This window comes from Indicator indicator, chromosome 2, assembly GCF_027791375.1.
Source record: "Indicator indicator isolate 239-I01 chromosome 2, UM_Iind_1.1, whole genome shotgun sequence".
Lineage (NCBI taxonomy): Eukaryota > Metazoa > Chordata > Aves > Piciformes > Indicatoridae > Indicator > Indicator indicator.
The window spans coordinates 3,265,819-3,288,316 of record NC_072011.1 but is presented as its reverse complement, the minus strand read 5'-3'; the positions used below and the strand labels follow the sequence as shown (position 1 = coordinate 3,288,316).

Sequence of the window (22,498 nt, the reverse complement as noted above, 5' to 3'; positions counted from 1 at the left end):
TCTTTATGGTCCATGAGAAGAAACAGACACCTCATCTTAAACACTGACCTTGTGTAAACCAGCCTTAAGATATCAGATTGCTTTGTTCACCTGCATGACAGCCTAATTGTCCCCACGGATTATTAGAGGAACTAATAGTAACAGGTTCACAAAATCAGGTCTGTGAAAGTTGCCTAGGTGAGGTTAATTACGAACTGTGAGTCACATACCTCAAGTTCAAAAGAAGGTCTGTGGATTACCTCAGCTCAGTCTTTCCAGCAGCCTAATAGGCAGAATAATTGCCTGAAGAGTTGAGCCTGATGAGAAGATGCTCAGACTTGTCCCAGCCCTTTCCTAGGTGGCAGTTCTAACCTGCTCACTGTTGGCTTTCTGCATCATAACAAAGCAAAATTTGAATTGTCCTTTTCAGGTTTGCATCCTCATGCTGGATCTTCACGTTACTCAGGACATCAGTGTGGTGTTGGTCTTCCCCTTTCCCTGACTGCTTCCTTGCTGTTTCTATGGCCTAACTGGCTTAGATCTCTGATCCAGCTGAAAGAAAATAACAAACAGCTGTACCAATAGCATATGATTGACATCTGCATCAGTAAGAAACAGCCCCAGTTTTAAAGCATCAGTGCTGGTGTAGATTCAGCACATCATCTCTCAGGAGATATGTTCAACATTCACAGAGTACTTTGAGAAGGCCACAGTTCTGATGATGTGTATTAGGTTAAGAGACATGGAAAACCTCACTGAAAGTATCTCTGTGCACATGATCTAGTTAAAAATAACTGTAGCAACCTTTAATTTTCAGTTTGTATTCACTGCCAATTCTGGTGCTTATTCAGCTTGAAATTTGCTTTTTCTCAGGTGCATCACCCTGATATTAAAACCTATTTCAGTGGATATGATGGAACAAAATACATCATGCAGCCATGGTTGAAAAAAATCTATCCTCATGACTGAAGTCCTTAACATACCTCCTTTTTAAACTCCAGCAACTGGACAGCAGGATGAAACTCATGTGTCTTTTTACCTCTGATGAAATAAAACATTCCAAGGCATGTTTTTCTGTGGAGCAATCCATTTCGTTAGAAGCAAACACACTGCGTGTTCAGTCGACCATGACTTGGGATGGGGATTAATTTCTTTCTAGATTTCTGAGGGAAGGTTTTAAACACACCTCACTTTCAGCTAAGAGCACCAAAGGTTTCTCACATCAAATATCTTGCCCTTTCACAGAGGGCAAAAGAGGAAACTAAATAGCTAAGAACTGTACTTTCATAATTAATTGTAACTTTCATTTTAGGGGACAGAGCTAAGTAAAGGCCAAACAGGAACTGAAATATTTCTGGGGAGAGTTGCAGTGTGTAATTCCTGCAATACTTGGACTACTCTCTCTACAGGAGCATGCACTGTGCTGCATTCAAATGATCTGTGCAAAGGAAGAGTTCATCTACTTTTTTTTTTTTTTGCACCTGGACAGAAATATTAAGCAGCCTTCTACTCATGACACAAACCTCATTCTTAATATCTTCTCTTAACTCCATTTGCTACCTTGAGAAGAAAGTAAAAAAAAAAGAAACAAAAACCAACAACCAACTCAAGAAAGGATAAAAATTTTATTACAAAAACATGCAGGATTTGAAAGGTTCTAGAGCAACTTGGTTCTTCTGTTTCCTTTTCCCTTTATCTCAAACACAGCAAACACTCTACAGGAAGCATGTGCAGTAGCGTTCTGGATTCTCTCTTGCAGAGTCAGGGAATCTGGGGAGTGTGGCAAATGACTGTCTATGTGACCTCCCCACTCTTTTGTTTCTTCTTCTCTTATTAACAAAGGTTTTCCCAGGGACTGGCCAAACAGGTGACAGACTTCTTGAGCCTTCCGTCGTGTGTTCCCAACAGCAGCCACACAGACTTGACGGCTGAGAGGCAGAAAAAGCAGCACAGTAACAGGCAGGGCCCAGTGGACTATGCAGCTGTGTTACTGCCAAGCATTTCTGTTTCTAATGCCTCAGATGTTCTAACTCCACATCTGCATCCCCAGTGTCTGGCTGATGGCTTAGGAGCGTGAGGAGAAGATCACAGAATGGCTCAGGTTGGAAGGGACCTCAGAGATCACCTACTCCAACCTCCCTGCCGTGGGCTTGGCTGCCCAAGGCCTTATCCAGCCTGGCCTTATCCCCAGGGAGGAGGCATCAACAACTTCCTTGGGCAGTCAGCATCCTCCTTGGTGATGATTAAACATTTTTGACACCTTTATGCTGCAAGCACCTGTAGTGGCTGGTGCAGAGCAAGAGTTCTGCCCTTGCTTCAGACATTTGGGTGGCCCATCTGAAAGCATACAATCACCTATTTAACCTCCCTGGCCTGATTTCCAGATTCCTGTGTGGATACACAGAATGGTAGGGGTTGGAAGGACCTCTGAAGATCAGCAAGTCCAATCCCTCTGCCAGAGCAGGATCACCTAAAGCAGATTACATAGGAACACATCCAGGCAGGCCTTGGTCTCCTGAGATGCAGACTTCACTACTTCTCTGGGCAGCCTGCTCGAGTGCTCTGCCACCCTCAAAGTGAAGAAGCTCCTTCTCATGTTTAGCTGGAACTTCCTCTGTTCAAGTTTATGCCTCTGAGATACACTCCTGACACCTCCAGAACCATTAGCAGCAGCGAGTTGCACTTGCTCCTTGCACCAGGCATGATTCTTTAAATTAGAGGCAAAATCCAAAGCATGACTGACCTTCCCTCTGCCCCCCCTCCAATGTCAATGGGAGCAGCAGGACTTTGAACAGTCAATGCCTAAAATATCAGGATTGAGAGCTTCATATTTTGATACTGAGTGAGCACCATACATGGTTCTTTTCAGATCATGTCAGCAGCCAAGAGTAATGGGAACTGGCAAGGGCACTTAGAATTACCAGCATCTGGTAACACACTTGTGCCTTTGTGAATAAATACCAATTAAACCTACACTGAAGCAGCCAAAGTCAAATTCTGTTGACCTCATATTCACAGTAGATTATACTTACAATGGAAATCAGTGGGCAAACATTGTCATTTTTCTTTGATTACACACTGCTTTTGCAGAGGGACTCTGCAGAAAGAACAAGCTCTACCTCCTAGGCCGACCATGCATATTAGTTTATATTTAAAACAAACACTGAAATCTTTGAACATCGATTTTAATATGAAGGAAACTATTTGCTCCCATTACAAACAGTATCAATTATGTATTCCCATTAACTGTTAATCTCAGGCTGTAAGATTTGGGGCAGGAGAGAGAACTTACCGAAGGTTGTCTACAGCTTCTGGTGTATGGTAGAAATGAGGTGGACTGATGGTAACAGAGGTTCCTAACTTTTCAATTAGTAGATTGCAAACATTCTGCATTTTTCCAAAATCACTGAATACAATACAGACCTGGGAGTGAACACAGACATCACACAAGTCATTTTTCTTTCCATTTCCCCTCTTTGATTCAACACTTAAATCAGTATACAGCCAGACAGGTACAAACTAACTAAACAGTCCTGTGTATAACTCCAACATTTTTTACTTAGAACATATTTCATATAACTCTAGAGACTACCATTAGGTTTGTTTCATAAAATGGTTTAAAATAGAGATTTGGGAAATGCTTTTTGAGAGGAAGTGAGGCATTCTTGGTATGTGGACAATCTGAGGAATGAATGGGACACAAGGCTAGATGCATCTTGGTCCCTCCCTTAGATTACTGGCTGTTAATTATGCAGAAGCCCAAGCAAAATGATGTGGAAAACATTTCTCCAGGAAGGATGTTTCCTGTGGAGCACTGCCTTATGAGGAAAGGCTGAGAGACCTGGGGCTGTTTAGTCAGGAGAAAAGAAGACTGAGAGGGGATCTAATAAATATTGCACCCAGTTCTGGGCTCCCCAGTTCAAGAGGGACAGGGATCTACTTGAGAGAGTCCAACAGAAAGCTAGAAGAATGATTATGGGACTGGAGCACTGCCTTGTAAGGAGAGGTGGAGAGCCCTGGGGCTGTTTAATTAGGAGAGGAGAAGACTGAGAGGGGATCTGATCAATGTCTATAAATATCTGAGGGCTGGGGGGTCAGGAAGGAAGGAGCAGCCTCTGCTTGCACCCTGGGATAGGACAAAGAGCAATGGATGTAAACTCCAGCACAGAAGGTTCCACCTCAACATGAGGAGGAACTTCTTTACTGTGAGGGTCACAGAGCACTGGAACAGGCTGCCCAGAGAGGTTGTGGAGTCTCCTTCTCTGGAGACTTTCAAGCCCCATCTGGATGTGTTCCTGTGTGACCTGTGCTGGATTCTCTGGTCCTGCTCTGGCAGGAGGTTGGACTGGAAAATCTCCAGAGGTCCCTTCCAACCCCTAAAATCCTGTGAGCCTGTGAAACTTACATTTTAATCTCAAGCACTAGGTTCACACAAGCTAAACTATGACATTAAACTAAGCCTAGCCCAATCCAACCTGCAGTGGGCTTGAAACCCTTGTGTTGGCTGCACAGACTGGCTCCAGTGCCTACAGAGAACTGGGCACTTCAGATTTGAGTTCAAAACAATGTAAACATCTTGCTGGCTGTGGTTTTGGCAACAAGAAGCATTAAGTGCAAGTGCATTAAGGATTCAGATGCTTTCCCAAGTGCTACAATGCAGGCATCACTGTCAGGCCTGGACACAGAGCCCTACAGCCTTCCTTCCAGGGAAGTGCCACCAGTCAGGTGATAACTTTCCAAGCAGGAGCCTGCCTTTTTCTGTGGCAGAGCACAGTTGCCAGGAGTGAGGCTGCTACAACATTCAGGAATCCTGGGTTCAAAACTTTTTCAGAAGCACTACACTCACCTTCTTAGAATCATAGAATTGTCAGGGCTGGAAGGGACCTCAAGGATCATCTAGTTCCAGCTCTCCTGCCATGGGCAGGGACACTTCACCCTAGATCAGGTGTTCTTGCTTATCCCTGACAATTCCCTGTCTTCTTGCACAGTAATACAGCTTCAACAGGTGGGAAGAAAAAATCTGTGGTAAAGAAAATCCCACTGCCAACCCCTGTGACATAGTCACCTGTTTATCCCAGCGAAGGTGTAAGGTACAGAAATCCAATCAATGGCCTGTCAGCTGCACTGCTCCTGTGTGCACACCAGTGCTTTGCCTTGTGGAAAATGAGATAAACTTGAGGAAGCTGAGACAGGAGGAGATTACAGGGTAAGGTAAAAAAAGTGGCTATCAACAACTATCACAAAGAATTAATGCACACGCCTTGGTGCCCTTGGTAGCCTCTCAGTGTGCTACATGTGCCTCATGCTGGCTTGAATCCTTGCACTGGCTCCATGGCTCTGCACACAACTGAGCCAAGCCTGGGCTTAGGGCCTTAAAAGCTGACCAAGATGGAGTGGCAGGGCAACTCCATCTCCTACAAGGGCAAAGGATCACACTTGTGTGAAACTGCACCAAGTCTGCATCTCAGCTGCACACCCTTCACAGAATCACAGAATTGCAGAATCAACCAGGTTGGAAGAGACCTCCAAGATCAAGTCCAGCTGATCACCCAACCCAACTAATCAACCAGACCATGGCACCAAGTGCCTCATTCAGGCTTTGCTTAAACACCTCCAGGGATGTTGACGCCACCACCTCCCTGGGCAGCACATTCCCATGGCCAATTTCTCTTTCTGGGAAGAACTTCTTTCTAAGATCAAGCCTAAATTCCCCCCTGCACCACTTGAGACTGTGTCCTCTTGTTCTGTCCCTGGTTGTCTGGGAGAAGAGACCAACCCCCACCTGGCTACAACCTCCCTTCAGGTAGTTGTAGACAGCAATGAGGTCTGCCCTGAGCCTCCTCTTCTCCAGGCTAAACACCCCCAGCTCCCTCAGCCTCTCCTCACAGGGCTGTGCTCCAGACCCCTCCCCAGCCTTGGTGCCCTTCTCTGGACACTTTCAAGTGCCTCAATGTCCTTCTTAAATTGAGGAGCCCAGAACTGGACACAGCACTCAAGGTGTGGCCTGAGCAGTGCTGAGCACAGGGCAGGATGACTTCCCTGCTCCTGCTGGCCACACTCTTCCTGCTGCAGGCCAGGATGCCATTGGCCTTCTTGGCCACCTGGGCACACTGCTGGCTCCTGTTCAGCTGCTGTCACCCAGCACCCCCAGGTCCCTCTCTGCCTGGCTGCTCTCCAGCCACTCTGTCCTCAGCCTGTTTGTGGTGGCCAAAGAGCAGAACCCAGCACTTTGTCTTGTTAAATCTCATCTGCAGCTCAGGGGTTGGATTGCTTTCTAGAAGGTGCAGTAGCAATCTGAACAAAGACTGAAGATGAGGCTGAGCCCAGATTTCTTTCTTTAGTGGGAGTTCTCACCGTATATAAAAAGCATACATCCCCTTGTGCTGTTTTGCCAAAAACCTGTCATATTTTGTGGAAAGTTGCAAGCCTGACTGTGAGGACTGTCATAGTGTCTTCCAGATTGCTCTCAGTGTTCACATGATTATAGTTTCCTCAAGGGGATGAGACAAAAGTATGATCAAACACTGTGGGTCTCAAGCAAGAGAGAAACTGCTTAGACCTGGCCAGTTCTGGGCACTCAGGAAGTTGGTTGTTAAAAACGAAACACAGAATCAGGTACCCTCAGGGCAGAACTGTGAACTTTTCTTCCCCTAAAAGTCAGTTTTCATCTACAGCTAGATGCAGAAAATTCCACATACATTAACAGAGAATATCCAAGCATTAAAATGCAAAGCAGTAGTTCAATTTCTTCAGTAAATTAATGATTAAGGTTAAAAAGTGTAAAAAAGGGTATGCAAAACCATTATGAGAGTTGGATAAGGCTGTAGGGGATAAGAAGTTATGGTCTGGAAGGAGGCAAGTATATTAAGAAATGCACAAACCCAACATAATCTTCATCCCATGATATGATCATGCAATAAATGATCTATTATGAGTATTGTAGAGCTTTGTAATCTCATACACAACTTCAGCCTTCTGCATATTCTCCTTTGTTCCAGCATGAATTAAAATGGATCACAGGATGGTAGGGATTGGAAGGGACCTCTCAAGATCATTAAGTCCACCCCCCTGCCAGAGCAGGACCATAGCACAGGTCACACAGGAATGCATCCAGACAGGGCTTGATAGTCTCCAGAGAAGGAGACTCCACAGCCTCTCTGGGCACCCTCACAGTGAAGAAGTTCTTCCTCATGTTGAGGTGGAACCTCCTGTGCTGTAGTTTATTATCCATTGCTCCTTGTCCTATCCCAGGGTGCAAGTGAGCAGAGCCTGTCCCCTCCCTCTTGACCCCCAGCCCTCAGATATTTAGAAACATTTATTAAATCCTCTCTCAGTCTTCTCTTCTCCATATTAACCAGCCCCAGGGCTCTCAGCCTCTCCTCACCAGGCAGTGCTCCAGTCCCTTCAGCATCCTTATAGCCCTCTGCTGGACTCTTTCCAGTAGATCCCAGCCCCTCTTGACCTGTGGAGCCCAAAACTGGACACAGTACCTCCTTAAATTTGCAAGCGTATCTTCAATTCCTAATTCTACCTTAAAATAGCTGTCTGGGAATTTCTTCAGCCTCCTAAAAACTCTTCAGAGTAGACAAGTGATAAAAACACAGTTACAGAATGAAACAATGCCTGACTTCCAGGATTTTACATGGAACACAGATATAATGGCAATACTCTTTAGTAAAGGAGTGGAAGTTCATTTTAAATTCCTTGCTCTTGCTGAAGTATGCAAACACAGTGGTCAATGGGACTTCATTGGTTTATGAAGCTGCACTAATGAAACAAGTACCTACATAAAGGGGGAAGGCAGGAGAAACTAATCTCTGCACAAAGAGTGACCATCCTGCTACTTTGGTGCACAGGGCAGCCCAACCAGCACTGCTCTGGCCAGATTTTTCAACTTCTGACACCCAGATCCCAGGCAACCATACAGTTTTGAACAGCAGTCAAAAGCTGGCCCAAGCTGCCTAATGCTAAATCTCTTTCCTCATACAATCTTTGGTGTCTACACATTAAGAGCAGGAGGGAGACCATTAGTTGTTACCACTTCAGTCTTAAGCTGTAAGCCAAACTTTGTCTGTAGCTTAAATGATAATTCAATATAGTTTTACTGGGTTTTAAGTACAGCTTGTCTACAGCCATGGTGAGTTAAGCTGCCAGGATAGTAAATGTCCAGGTTAATGAAGTTAAAGTCACTCAGAACGTGACACTGATGCATACCACAGAAGTATCTTAAGGCTAATTTTAAAACTCCAACTTGTTCTCCAAATTCTTGATCATTTCTGTATTTCTTATTGCTATTTAGATGACATAGGCCTTAAACCAAGCAAACTAAAGAGGCTGACCCTTATTTTAGGGGACTCTCTATAAAAGCCTCATCCCTGGAGGTTTTTGCAACCAGGCTGGATGTGGCTGTGAGCAACCTGCTGTAGTGTGAGGTGTCCCTGCCCATGGCAGGGGAGTTGGAACTGGATGATTCTTGAGGTCCCTTCCAACCCTGACAATTCTGTGAAAACAGCTATCACTTTATTGCCAGCCTCCAGGTTTGCTTCATATGGATCTGTAAATTTGCTGGGTAGTGACTAAAGTTTGGTGCTCTAAAAAGATCCACTGACTTAAACCACAATTTTCCCCTTGGTGAATGCTTCCAGCAGAGCATTTTTTTTTCCTTACTATAGCAAGAACATGCAGAAATATGCTCCCTTCAGCTGCTTCTGAAGTAGATGGGATTATTCCTGTAATATCTAGCTTTCACACAGCACTTTCTACCTAAGGAATCCCAAGGCAATTACCTAGGAAACAATTAGTTTTGCTTTACTCGCAGCAAGCTGATGGCAGAGCTATGTAGAATAGACCAAAGTCTAGCTGCTGTTCACCTGCTGGTTTAAGCAGATGTAGATTATAGCAGCCATGGTACTGTAGTCCCCCATCTGTTCTTGTCCTCTGCCTTGCATTGCTTCCAGTTCAGGGAGCTAAAATAATGAGAAGACCAAGTGCAAGGTTAGGGCAATCCCAGGCCTGATACAGCTGGGCAGGGACTGGCTGGAGAACAGCTCTGAAGAAAAGGCCTTGGGGGTGCTGGTGGATGAGAAGCTCAACAGGAGCCAGCAGTGAGCACTTGCAGCCCAGAAAGCCAAGCAGAGCCTGGGCTGCAGCAAGAGAAGTGTGGCCAGCAGGGCAAGGGAGGTGATTCTCCCCCTCTGCTCCACTCTGGGGAGACCACACCTGGAGCTCTGTGTCCAGTTCTGGAGCCTCTATTACAGGAAAGATCTGGAGGTGCTGGAAGGTGTCCAGAGAAGGGCCATGAGGATGAGCAGAGGGCTGGAGCTGCTCTGCTATGGAGACAGACTGAGAGAGTTGGGGTTGTTCAGTCTGGAGAAGAGAAGGCTCCAATGAGACCTTCTTGTGGCCTTCCAATATCTGAAGGGGGCTACAAGAAAGCTGGGGAGGGACTAGTGAGGATGTCAGGGAGTGATAGGACTCGGGGGGAATGGAGCAAAACTAGAAATGGGTAGATTCAGATTGGATGTCAGGAAGAAATTCTTCCCCAGGAGGGTGGTGAGACACTGGCAGAGGTTGCCCAGGGAGGTGGTGGAAGCCTCATCCCTGGAGGTTTTTAATGCCAGGCTGGAGGTGGCTCTGAGCAACCTGATCTAGTGTGAGGTGTCCCTGCCCATGGCAGGGGGGTTGGAACTGGATGACCCTTGAGGTCCCTTCCAACCCTGACAATTCTATGATGAAAAAAAAAAAGGCAAGCTAATCAGGAAATAAAAAGTTATTAACTGGAGGAGCTTTCTGAAGTAACCTATCACCTGATCTACTAAATGGAACTCCCTGGAAGGGCTATCACAGGATCACAGTACATTAGAGGTTGGAAGGGACCTCCAGATATCATCAGGTCCAACCTGATAGAGAGCAGGAAGGCTGGGGGAAAGGAGAGTGCAGAATCATGGGTTTGCTTACACTGCCACAGAATGACAACTGCAGAGCCTTACAACCAAGTGTTTCCCTTCTCTAGTGTCATGCAATAACTGGAAGAGCCCACAGCTGAGAAGAGAAGAAATCTTTTTATATTACAGTAGCAGAACACAGGTTCTGCACACAGCAACAGAAGACTGCAAGTGAACTCTGCTTCAAACTGCAGTCCTTTAATAGTTTCTTTCTGCCTTTCCTGGAGAGAACATCTACTCCTTGGTATGAGGAAAGACAGCATGCAAATTTTCTTTGGTCTGTGCTACATTTCTTCTGTTTTTTTTGTTTGTTTGTTTGGGGGTTTTGTTTGTTTGTTTGGGTTTTTTTGTTTGTGAGAGGGTTTTTCTTTGTTTGGGGGGTTTGGGGTTTTTTGTTTGGGTTTTTTGTTTGTTGGGGTATTTGGGGGTTTTTGTTTGTTGGGTTTTTTTGTTTGTTTGGGGTGTTTATTTGGGGGTTTTAGTTTTTTGGGGGGTTTTGTTTGGTGGGGGCTTGTTTGGTGGGGAGCTTGTTTGTTGGGGTTTTTTGTTTGTTGGGGTATTTTTGTTGGGGTTTTTTGTTTGTTGGGGGTTTTTGATTTTTAGGTTTTTTGTTTGGGGTTTTTTTGGTTGGTTGATTGGGGTTTTTTTTTGGTTGGTAGGGGGGTTTTGTTTGGGTTTTTTTGTTTGTTGGGTTGGTTTGTTTGTTTGTGGGTTTTTGGTTATGTTGCATACATACCTCTGCTTCCATTTGGTAAGTATTTTCTACTCTACTAAAATCCTCTGTTACAGTCATATTTTCTTCCTAAAACAAAGTAGAAGAATATAATCTTAAAAAAGACAGAAACTAAGCATCTGTTGGAAACGTTGTGTACGTCGTGTCCTGTGAAATGTGAACTGGTTTTGCCTTATTTCTTAGCAACAGAAATCTGGAATTTTCCATGCAAATCTCTCCAGTTAAAGAAAAGCTAGCTGGATGTTAAAGGTTTCTTGACATTATTTAAAGTAAATTACACAGTAGCTCTATAATGTAATTTCAACTGCTATTCACTTGAAGAGAACAATTAGGTCTTAAAAGTGACTGCTAGTGTGTAACTAAATTCACCTGCTTCAAAAAAACCCACAAAAACCAAAAAACAACCCAACTTAGAAGCTTTGAGTGTTTTCAGAAAGTTACTATGGGAAAAGTGTTTTTCAGGTCCCTAATTTAAGATATTTTCAGAGTAGTGGCTTGCAGGCACTGTGAGCAATGACTGAGCACTGGTTATTCTGGCAGACTGGTAACCCTTAAAAGAGGCTATTCCAGCAGTGACACTTTGGCATTAACAGCAGCTCCATCACTCAACATAATGGTTGCTCACAGCACTATCAAAGCCTGTAAGATTTTTGGAGTTAAGATACTGAACTAAGATACAGAATCCCTCCAGCTACATCTGATTATATGACCAAGCTTGCTAGCAGTCTAAGAGAAGGCTCTGAGGAGACCTTCTTGTGGCCTTCCAGTATCTGAAGGGGGCTACAAGAGAGCTGAGGAGGGACTTTTGAGGGTGTCTGGGAGTGATAGGACTGGGGGGAATGGAGCAAAACTAGAAGTGGGGAGATTCAGATTGGATGTCAAGAAGAAGTTCTTCCCCATGAGGGTGGTGAGAGGCTGGAAGAGGTTGCCCAGGGAGGTGGTGGAAGCCTCATCCCTGGAGGTTTTTGCAGCCAGGCTGGATGTGGCTGTGAGCAACCTGCTGTGGTGTGAGGTGTCCCTGCCCATGGCAGGGGAGTTGGAACTGGATGAGCCTTGAGGTCCCTTCCAGCCCTGACAATTCTATGATTCTATGATTCACCCACTTCCCTTTTGGGAAACAGTTTGGATGAACGCTTTGTTGTAAAATTACTACAAACACAACAAAAAGCAGAATTTACAACTGAGTTGTAAATCAAACTTTTTTGTTCAATACCCAGGAACTGTAGGGAAGCACATAATAAGCCCTCCAATTACCTTAAAAGTTTTAATTTATTTGCATAGGAAGACAATCCTTGCTTTCAGCACTGGCACACTGCAAAAGATGAATTCTGTGTCAGATTTGTTCCTACAGATTTGTTCCTACAGAGGCTCAAATCTTCAAGCTTATCATGTAGCATTCATGCATATATTTATACAAATGACATTAATCATGAGAAGCATTTTCCTTTTAAAATACCATGTGGAAATTGGATCCACAATTACCATTTCACAGCAGCCTACAAGCAACAAATTTTGAAATTTCAATGGTATGATTGATTGGCAGTGCCCAAATTCAAGCACAGCAGTCCTGGTTTTGGATACTTTCTTCTAGTAAGCACAAGGACCAGGGGCCACTTAGTCTCTGAAAAACTGTTTCTCCTTTTGCAGTCATAGGTTTGAGGTATTTTGGCAGCATGTCTGGCTGTGGTTTTGAGTGATCAAGTCAGTCCAGCATCAACAATTCCCTTGATTTACAAAATGGAGCAAATCTTACTATTTATGACAGAATCAAATTGCAGCGAGACTTGGACAGACTGAGAGCTGGGCAGAGAGGAACCTAATGAGGTTCAACAAGGATAAGAGAGAGTCTTGCATCTGGGAAGGAAAAATAAACTGCAGCAGTACAGGCTGGGAGGTGATCTGCTAGAGGGCAGCCCCAAGGAGAAGGACCTGGGAGTGCTGGTGGGCAACAAGTTCTGCATGGGACAGCAATGTGCCCTGGGGGACAAGAAGGCCAAGGGGGTCCTGGGGTGCATTCAGAGGAGTGTGTCCAGCAGAGCCAGGGAGGTTCTGCTCCCCCTCTACTCTGCCCTTGTGAGATCACACCTGGAATATTGTGTCCAGTTTTGAGCTCCCAGTTCAAGAAGGACAAGAATCTGCTGGAGAGAGTCCAATGGAGGGCTACCAGGATGCTTAAGGGACTGGAGCACTGCCTATGAGGAGAGGCTGAGAGCCCTGGGACTGGCTAGTCTGGAGAGGAGAAGACTGAGAGGGGATCTGATCAATGTCTATGAATATCTGAGAGCTGGGTGTCAGGAAGGAAGGGACAGGCTCTGCTCACTTGCACCCTGGGATAGGACAAGGAGTATTGGATATAAACTCCAGCACAGGAGGTTCCACCTCAAAGTGAGGAGGAACTTCTTCACTGTGAGGGTCACAGAGCACTGGAACAGGCTGCCCAGAGAGGCTGTGGAGTCTCCTTCTCTGGAGACTTTCAAGCCTTGTCTGGATGCATTCCTGTGTGACCTGTGCACTGGCTTCTCTGGCCCTGCTCTGGCAGGGGGGTTGGACTGGAAGATCTGCAGAGGTGCCTTCCAACCCCTACCATCCTGGGATGCTGTGAGCTGACAAGAAAGGGTTTTTTTTCTAGAGTTTATAGCTATCTTAAATAAATAACCACAGAGCACAGCTTTCTTCTACACCTCACGTTTTACAGAAATAACTATGCCGTCATACTAAACACAGAAAAAGTGCTTTTGTTTTCCCTTGTGCCTGCTCTTTAATCCTTTAAACAAAAAAAGTTCTCTTCCCTGCTGGCCATATTAAAATCTTTCCCTGTGGTGGCTTTGCCCTCCGAGGGCTTCCTGTGCATTTCAGGACAGTGCCACCCTGTGGCTGCAAGGCGCTACTGCAAGATCAATGCGATCGCCGTGCAAGATCCCTTGGTGCCACCTATCACAAACCCGCCCTCAGATCCAATTATTATCTTCCCGCGTTGGACAGCACCGAAGGTAAACGAGGGAAATCATTGCTGAAGTCATAAGGTGGTCTCCTGTGCTACATCTGCTATTAGATACTTTGTTCCTGTTCAGGAGTGTTTGGACAAATACAGAAAAGACAGGTAGGTGACAACAGAACTTGGAATCAACACTTGATCACAGAATCACAGAAACATTCAGGTTGGAAAAGAGCCTCAGGAGCACCAAGTCCAATCCACAGCCCTACTCTACAAGGGTCACCCCTAGACAACAGCCCCAAGCACCACAGCCAAACCACCTTCAAATACATCCAGGCTTGGGGACTCCACCACCTCCCTGGGCAGCACATTCCAATGTCTGACCACTCTTGCCATGAAAAAAATTTCCCTAATGTCCAGTCTAACAACATCAAAACCAAAAGGCTTTCCTCCTCCCTACTGCTTATGTCTTCTGATGATATTTTGGCTGAGGAATGATCCATTTGATTGCAATAATCATAGGAATAAAACAGTTTTCACTGTGACTTAGGGAAAAGCACACTTGTCATGTATCAGGTGTTCTGGACTTCTGGAATAGATTCACACAGTGGTTTGGTTTGAAAAAAGACTTTAAGGATCATCTAGTTCCAAGCCCCCTGCCATGGTCAGCAACACCTCCCACTAGCCCTGGTTGCTCAAGGCCCTGTCCAACCTGGCCTTGAACACCTCCAGGGTGGGGGCATCCACAACCTCCTTGGGCAACCTTTAACTTGCTGCATGTTTTTAAATCTGCAAGTCAAGAATCACAGCAGAAAATGTAAATGACTATGAGATGATTGTTATGTGGGAACTCAATTACCCAAGAAGCCATTGAACAATTCTTAACAGGATTGCACTTGCATTCTGCTTACAGAGCCCATTTTCTGAGCCAGCAGTGACACAAACCAGTACTGCTCCAGGTACTCTAAAAACAAAAATGAAACAGGCCACTGATAGCTCACTGAGCTTATAATATCAAGTGTAGAACTGTGCTTTCCCTTCTATTTTCCTTCTTTTCAGCAAAACAAAATCCTGTATAGCCTTCCCCCCTATCTACTACTTCTGTGAAGTATCTTCTTCCCAGGACCATTGTGTACACCCTCACAGCACCATGGCTGTTTACAGGAATGGCCCTAGAAGAAAACAGGGAAAAGCCTAAGTAGTAAGTTAGCAAAAGCACCCATCAAGGAGACAGATACATAACAATACAGTATGAGAAAAGGCAAGCTGCAGATCAAGTTATGTGCTCTGCTCCTGGTTACTGTATGAGCTGGTCTGGCAATTTTATGTAATTTCAACCCACTACACTCAAATTAATTTTCATTATTTTCCCTTTCACATCCAATGGTAATTTAATTACATTCTATCACTTTCTGTTCAAGATCTGTGGAAAATTTTCCAAGGCACAGCCTAAAACTACCACACTGGGCTAAGAAAAGCTGTGAGATCTTTTTATGAAACCCAAGACCAGCCTAAGTGAGAGAAAGAGTTAATAGTTTGGAAATGCATGCTAATGTGCTGTTGTGGGCAGCTGTGCTGATATCTGTGCTTGTACATAAAAAACCCATCTGGGGACACCTGGAAACGTCTCTTAAAATCCATTTGTACATTTGCACTGACTTTACATAATGATAAATAAGGATATTTGAACAACCAGAAGAGTTAGCTTCTTCCATTTGAACACAGCATTTTTGTTCTTGCTAAAGAAATCAGTCTTGATCATATCTCCTGCAGCTGAGATGATGAGCACCCCCAGTCAGCACACACCCAAATTAGCATCAGCTATCTGTGCCCCAGCCTCTCATCTCCTCACTCTGTCTGGCAATAGACAGAACGACAACAGAAAAATCTATCACAGGAACACAGGATGCTAGGGGTTGGAAGGGACCTCCAGAGATCTGAGTCCAACCCCACTGCCAGAGCAGGACCATAGAATCCAGCACAGGTCACACAGGAACACATCCAGATGGGGCTTGACAGTCTCCAGAGAAGGAGACTCCACAACCTCTCTGGGCAGCCTGTTCCAGGGCTCTGTGACCCTCACAGTGAAGAAGTTCCTCCTCATGTTGAGGTGGAACCTCCTGTGCTGGAGTTTCTATCCATTGCCCTTTGTCCTATCCCAGGGTGCAACTGAGCAGAGCCTGTCCCCTCCCTCTTGACCCCCAGCCCTCAGACATTTAGAAACATTTATTAAATCCCCTCTCAGTCTTCTCTTCTCCAGACTAACCATCCCCAGGGCTCTCAGCCTCACCTCATAGGGCAGTGCTCCAGTCCCTTCAGCATCCTCAGGGCTGATCTATGGTGAAGAAGTTTTGTGCTGCTTAATGTCCATTCAAGAAATAACAGAACCATAGGTACCAGTTATTTTAAGGAAGGCAAAAATCAGATTTGCACTCAGTAAATGTGAGAATTCTTTGGGGATAATAATTAAAACACATGGAGGTCTAAAGAAGGTGGTGCCTCATAAGATTTATTGAAACTGGAAGATTTTTAAACTGTGTGAGCAAGACATCAAGATCTTTTTATTGCTGACTGCACCAATGTGCATCCATAATGGTGACTCCTAAACAACAGATCTGAAATACAGAGAATATTGCACAATATATCCAAGGATATATCCCAGTAGAAACAAACTGCAAGCCAGAGCCTACTGGATATAGTTTGTGAGCTGGTTAGTTTGCTTTGGTAACATTCTGACCAGTACAAGAAGTCTTAGCACTGTTATTTTTAAACAAAATGGCCAATTGTAGGACAGAGTGATTAAAGAAAATGAGTGTCATCTCCATACCACTCCCCAAATAAATCAGAGCTGGTAAATACAAAAAAATCAATTTGGTTCTGGAGAAAAAGAGAGAGAGAGAGAGAAAAAAAAAATGTTACTTTTGAGCAGCTGGGCTGAGTAATAGAGATTGGTTTCCCCATTGAGTTTACTTTCCCTGCAGCCTTTAAGGCAGATTCTGTGCTCTGAATTGCTGCATATACTTACAGCACTCTATAAATAAGTGCTACTGTGTGAATCTCTGATTAAAATCCTCTGTAAATATATATGGAAATTAGGTGCTGCCCCCAGGCATCCTGACAAGCTGCTAATGCAAGCTCCTGCTGCTAAAAAGGTTATGCACTTCTGATCCTGCAGACTTCCTGCACCAACAAGGGTTAATTGTCCTATGGATTAATTAAAAATAATAATTAGAAAAAATAGAATAGCTAACTGATTTCTGAAGAGGCCTTAAATAAGCTTGCAACAACTAGAACTCCATGGAGATCGTGAAGAGAGAGAAATTTTACAGTGGTCTGCAATGGTGTTAGCTCCAAGTGATGTTAGCAAATGCAGTGAAGAACAAATTGCCAGCAGTGAGACTTTGTTAGCAGAAATGCTACAAGGCAAATAAAAGCTCCAGCAGTGGAATGATTTAAAACTGGATGAAACAAAGCACTAAAAGTTATACCGCAGGGAACTACTCTGGAAAGAAAAAATAAAAATTAACTTCATGTTGTTTTTCTCAGAGTTCCCTAGAGCTAGCACTTTGCTAACACTGAGAAACCCACAACTTAAGCAGCATTTCACAGCCCCTCAAGTAAGTAGAAAGAATTAACATTTCCATACCTCAATGTATGGCAGCTCTGAAACAGGAAATTACTGTGAAATTATTGTAACTATAGCCCGACACAGAATGCTCTCAACAGTGGAAAATAGTCCACTCTCCACCTAGGTTATGCCACCAGGTTCCTCTACCTATGTTCCCTGCTCCCATTACATGTCTGAACCTAACTGCAATACACCCAAAAATAGCCAGTTGTTTCTCCAGGTCATGCTTCACTGTGCAGTTTTATTTTCCTCACCCTGCAGCAGTGGGTACAACCTCTCTAAAGGCACTGCCTACTCCTTTTGTGTGCCATCCACCATGTGTCACAGGCTTTGTGCCACCCTAATTCACTCAGGATCACTTCAAAACTGGCAGCCAGTTATTCAGATTCACTGTAGGCTAAATATTTGCAACTATCTCTTCCAATCTATCCACACTCTGAGGAGCTATTTACTTGAAGCCAGGGGTGAAAACCACTCCATGATCATAGAATCATCGAATAGTCAGGGTTGGAAGGGACCTCAAGGCTCATCCAGTTCCAACCTCACTGCCATGGGCAGGGACACCTCACACTACAGCAGGTTGCTCACAGCCACATCCAGCCTGGCTGCAAAAACCTCCAGGGATGAGGCTTCCACCACCTCCCTGGGCAACCTGTGCCAGTGCCTCACCACCCTCCTAGTGAAAATTTCTTCCTAACATCCAATCTGAATCTCCCCATTTCTAGTTTTGTTCCATCCCCCCTAGTCCTATTATTACCTGACACCCTAAAAAGTCTGATAGATCATCATGATGGTGGGTACAAAGCTTATTGTTTTCTCTAATAAAAATAAATGCATGATGAGCTACCTTGTCCTTTGCTGTTCCATCAGACTTTAAACTCCTATTAACTCACTTAATAGAAACTGGAGGCATTCAACCTGTAATCCCATTAAAAATCTACCATTTCAGACTTTCTGATGGCAATAGAATCATGCTTCCTGTGACAGACACGTATCCAGCTGTGTGTTCAGTTAAAACATAGGAAGCAGGATCACATATCTAGCCCAGAGCAGTCTCCATACTGGTGAGGGACTTTTTAGGGTGTCAGGTAATTATAGGACTATGGGGAATGGAATAAAATAGAAATGGGGAGATTCAGATTGGATGTTAGGAAGAAATTCTTTCACCAGGAGGGTGGTGAGACACTGGAACAGGGAGGTGGCAGAAGCCTCAATCCCTGGAGGTTTTTGCAGCCAGGCTGGATGTGGCTGTGAGCAACCTGCTGTAGTGTGAGGTGTCCCTGCCCATGGCAGGGAGGTTGGAACTGGATGATCCTTGAGGTCCCTTCCAACTCTGACAATTCTATGATTCTCTGATCCAGTGCCATAGCTGCAACATGGCCTCACTCTAAAATCAGGGGGTATGGGATCTTTTTATATTGCCTTCTTTATACCTGAAAAAATGCTTTATTTAGCTACTTCAGAAACAGAGAGTTGGAGTTAACATTTATCTTTAAATGCATGCAGCAGCTGAGATGTGGAGATGCCATTGCAATATTTAGGCAGAGTAACTTACTCTCTTACTTTGCTTCTCCTTAATACTGAAATCCCATGTAACATCATGCACTATCATGAAATCCTTCTGCAATTCTTTCATTTTTACTACATTGAATAATTTGGTGTTGACAGAATCTCCCTCTTCCCCACCTCATTTGTGAAAACACTAAAAAGGCATCAGTTTCCCAAGGAATGTCAACAGTAAGTTACTTTCAAGAGCAACCACTCAAACCATTAGAGATCAGCTTTGTTCTGTTTTTAAGAGTTCTAAATGTGAAGCACTACCCAAACCCAAACATCAGCACAGCAGCATGTTTGCTGGCAGAAATATGACCTTTACAGAGCACTTACAATGTGGACAAAACTTTAAAGCCAAGACTATGTTTTGATTATTATTATACAACGGTTTCCTGAGGCCAAAAAACTTATTATGGTAAAAGCATTTTCTGAGTCCACAAAATTCTTCTGTCACTTCAGTTCTCTTGATCACATCTCTTGTTTCTTCTAGCTTTCTAATTCAGTGGAACAAGAAAAAGAGGGGGAAAAGTTCTGCAGATGTGGCATATTTAGGGCACGGAGCTGTGGTAATCACAAAGTTATATTGATAATTACACATAGTTATGTTAGCAAATGCAGTTATGTTGCTGTCTACCCCTCCATCAGTTTCATCCGTACGCGCATGAGGATGCTGTAGTTAGTGCAGGAGCAGACAGAACTGTGGAAGCAGGATGGTTTTCACACGCAAAACAAGCGACCTGTTAGGGAGCCCGAGTGGCGACTCTGCGAAGCGTGGCACACCCGCAATCCCCTCCAGCCAGGCTTCCACAGCGGTACCTAGCAGTTGGTGTATGCCCGAGGCAGAGAGACGAGGATTTCAAACCCCGATACTCCTCTGCCGATGCACACAGTACCCCACATACCGGGACCGGGGCCCCTCAGCGGGTATCCTTCCCCTCCTGTACGCCTCAGTCCGGCCGCCCTGCTCCCGTTGCCGGCAGGAAGGCATCTTACCCCGCAGTCTGCCGAGCCGGGTAGTGGAGGCCCCGGAGGCATTGTTTGGATGGACCCCACAGCTGAACGGAACTGCCCTGCCTGCCCCCTACAGCCCGGGGCTGAAGAGGAACCCCCCCCCCCCGCTCCGTCCCCGGCGCTGCAGGAGGCGGCGGCTCTCACCAGGATGCCGCGCTGTCGGGCGCTCTGGGCGATGTACTGCAGCCGGCGGGCCACACTGCTGCGCGCCGCTCCAGCCGCTTCCTTCCGGCTGCCCAGCCGCAGCGACACCCGCGCCCGGTCCGGGCCGGCGCTCAGCTCCGCGCTGCCGCTCACATGCACCTCCCGCCCGGGCGGTGCCGAGGGGCCGCTAGGTCTCACCGGAGCGGGACTCGGGGTTGGAGACTGGGCCGAGACAAGCTCGGCGAAGACACGGGCGGGGGACGGCACGGGCAGCGACATGGCAGCCGGGGGGGAGGGGCAGGCCCTCACGGCGCCATGGTAACAAACGCCGTGTGCCCGCTGCACTCTGGGACAGGCTCACGTGATAGTGCACTTCCGCTTCGTGTCTCCAGCACCTGGCTGCGGCACTGGCGTCACGCGGTCGCCAAAGCGAGGCTCCTTCCGGTGCGAGGCGGAAGTTACCGCTAGCCGATGTGGGTCCGCCATGATGGGTAGCGAGAGGTGGCGCCTCGGGCGGTGGTGGGAAGGGGGTTGCGCTGCAGTTTTCAGGGGGGCTATGGCGGGGAAGGTGTAGGTGCACATCTTCTGAGGGACAGTTGTGCTGTTTCTGCCATTTTTTACTTTTTCCCCCAGCATATTTAGTTCTAGAGCAATCTAGGAGTGTGAGGAGGAGAGCTGGAGAAAGGGCTGTGTAGGGAAGACAGTTTTGTTGTGCCATAGGATGCCCTGTGCTGGTGGCAGTGCCTAGGCAACGGTGATTAAAAAACATTTGTGCACCAATGTTGCTGGTTCACTGTTGGAGGGATCTTGCAGGACATGTGTTGGCTTTGCTAATGTGTGCTGGCCAAGTCCTGCTAATTCTGATGTCTCTCTAAGCAAGACAGAGGGGTGTGGTGTGGCATCTCAGAGAACCACAGAATAGTTGAGGTGGGAGGACAGCTCTTGAGAGATGGTCTAGGCCCTGGTGCTAGCAGGATTCATCAAAGCAGATTGCACTGGACCATACCTAGTTGAGTTTTGAGTATTTCCAAGGATGGAGACCCTGAAACCTATTCTGGGCAACATATGCCAATGTTTGACCACACTTTAAATAAACACAGTGTTTTATAAAGTTCATGTGGAGTTTCATGGGTTTTAAGCAGTGACAGTTGTGTCCTTTCATTGGGCACAACGGAGAAGAGCCTGGCTTCCTTGTCTCCCTTCACTCCCATCAGGCATTTATGTACAGTGATAATGTCTCCCTGAGCCTTCTCCAGGTTATACATCCCAGCTCTTTCAGCCCTCTGTCATATAAGAGATGCTTGTTTCCATCATCTTCATGGCCTTTTGTTGGACTCTTTCCACTTGGATTCTGTGTCTCCCTTCTACTGGGGACCCCAGAACAGGACATAGCACTCCAAGATGTGTCTGGACAAAGGGGAAAAATCACCTCCCCTGACCTGCTGGCAGCCTGCTTTGCCTTGTGGGTGCATGATCCAGGACCTCCCAAATATTTTTCTGCCTCATGGCTTTATGTGTCCTCTGTCTTCGAATCTGTTTTCTCTCCACGTTTGCTGAACACTTGAAACTCCAAACCAACTGGATTTAAGCTGTTAGGTATTTATTACCTCTGGAGATGACACTCCCATGTTAGTCAGCATGAATAACCAAAAGCAGAAACACCTAAAATCTTGAGTGTAACTGACTTGGAGATCAAAATTTTATAACAAGGAGGAAGCTTGTAACAGAATCCAGACATATTTGTCCCTAATCAGTTAACATAATTTGAGAGTTCTGCATTGCCTAGAATGTATTCCTGTAACTTTAAGAAATCCATATGAAGGAAAAATGAGTACAGAGAAATCATACAGAAATTGTAAGTGTATATCCCTCTTTTTTTCATTAAACAGGGAGTTAAAGATGCTGTTGAGAACAGTCTGTGAGAGCAGTTAACAGCAATAGCCAAGATGTTTGTAGAGGGTGTAACAACATAAATAGGCACATTCTTTTAAGTATTGATTGCTGCTTATCAAGAAAGCATCAATAAAGCTTTTAAAGAAATGTTGGACAATGTAATGAAGCTGAATTGTGTACTCACAGATTCACAGATTGTATTGAGTTGGAAGAGACCCTCAGAGAACACCCCTGCAGTGAGCACCTCCCATGTATAGTGATCAGGCTGTCCAGGGCTACAAGTCTGGTCTTGAATGTCTTCAGGGACAGGGCCTCAGTCACATCCCTGGGCAACCTGTTCCAGTGTTCCACCACCTGACATAGTAAAGCACTCTCATTGTAAAGAACTTCTTCCTTATGTCCAACCTAAATCTGCCCTGCTCCAGTTGCAAACCATTGCCCCTCATCCTATTGCTACGAGCCCTTCTAAACAGTCCTTCCCCAGCCTTCCTCTAGGTGCCCTTCAGATATGGAAATGTAGCTGTAAGGTCTCCTCAGAGCCTTCTGTTCTCCAGGCTGAACAGCTCCAATTCTTTCAGCCTGTCTTCATAGGAGAGGTGCTTCAGCCCTCTCATCATCTTGGTGTTCCTCCTCTGGACCCACTCCAGCAGGTCAAGGTCTGTCTGGTGTTGAGGCCC

General features: G+C 45.5%; 1 protein-coding gene across 1 annotated transcript; it reads right to left on the bottom strand.

The window, feature by feature from the left end:
• Positions 1 to 1,636: 1,636 nt before the first annotated feature.
• On the bottom strand, positions 1,637 to 20,207 carry IRAK1BP1 (interleukin 1 receptor associated kinase 1 binding protein 1). Its single transcript, XM_054399217.1, has 4 exons — positions 19,929 to 20,207; positions 10,660 to 10,725; positions 3,272 to 3,402; positions 1,637 to 1,907 (listed from the first exon to the last, which is right to left on the bottom strand). Exons 1-4 carry the CDS (start codon positions 20,205 to 20,207, stop codon positions 1,637 to 1,639), a joined length of 747 nt encoding a protein of 248 aa, XP_054255192.1.
• Positions 20,208 to 22,498: the final 2,291 nt, after the last annotated feature.

What these genes read in the sequence shown, in the direction of transcription:
- IRAK1BP1 (XM_054399217.1), bottom strand. Translation starts at nt 20,207, where the DNA reads ATGTCGCTGCCCGTGCCGTCCCCCGCCCGTGTCTTCGCCGAGCTTGTC. An exon ending in CCCGACAGCGCGGCATCCTG is followed by an intron (nt 10,726 to 19,928) that starts GTGAGAGCCGCC and finishes ACTTTGTTTTAG; the next exon opens with GAAGAAAATATGACTGTAAC. An exon ending in CTTACCAAATGGAAGCAGAG is followed by an intron (nt 3,403 to 10,659) that starts GTATGTATGCAA and finishes GTTCACTCCCAG; the next exon opens with GTCTGTATTGTATTCAGTGA.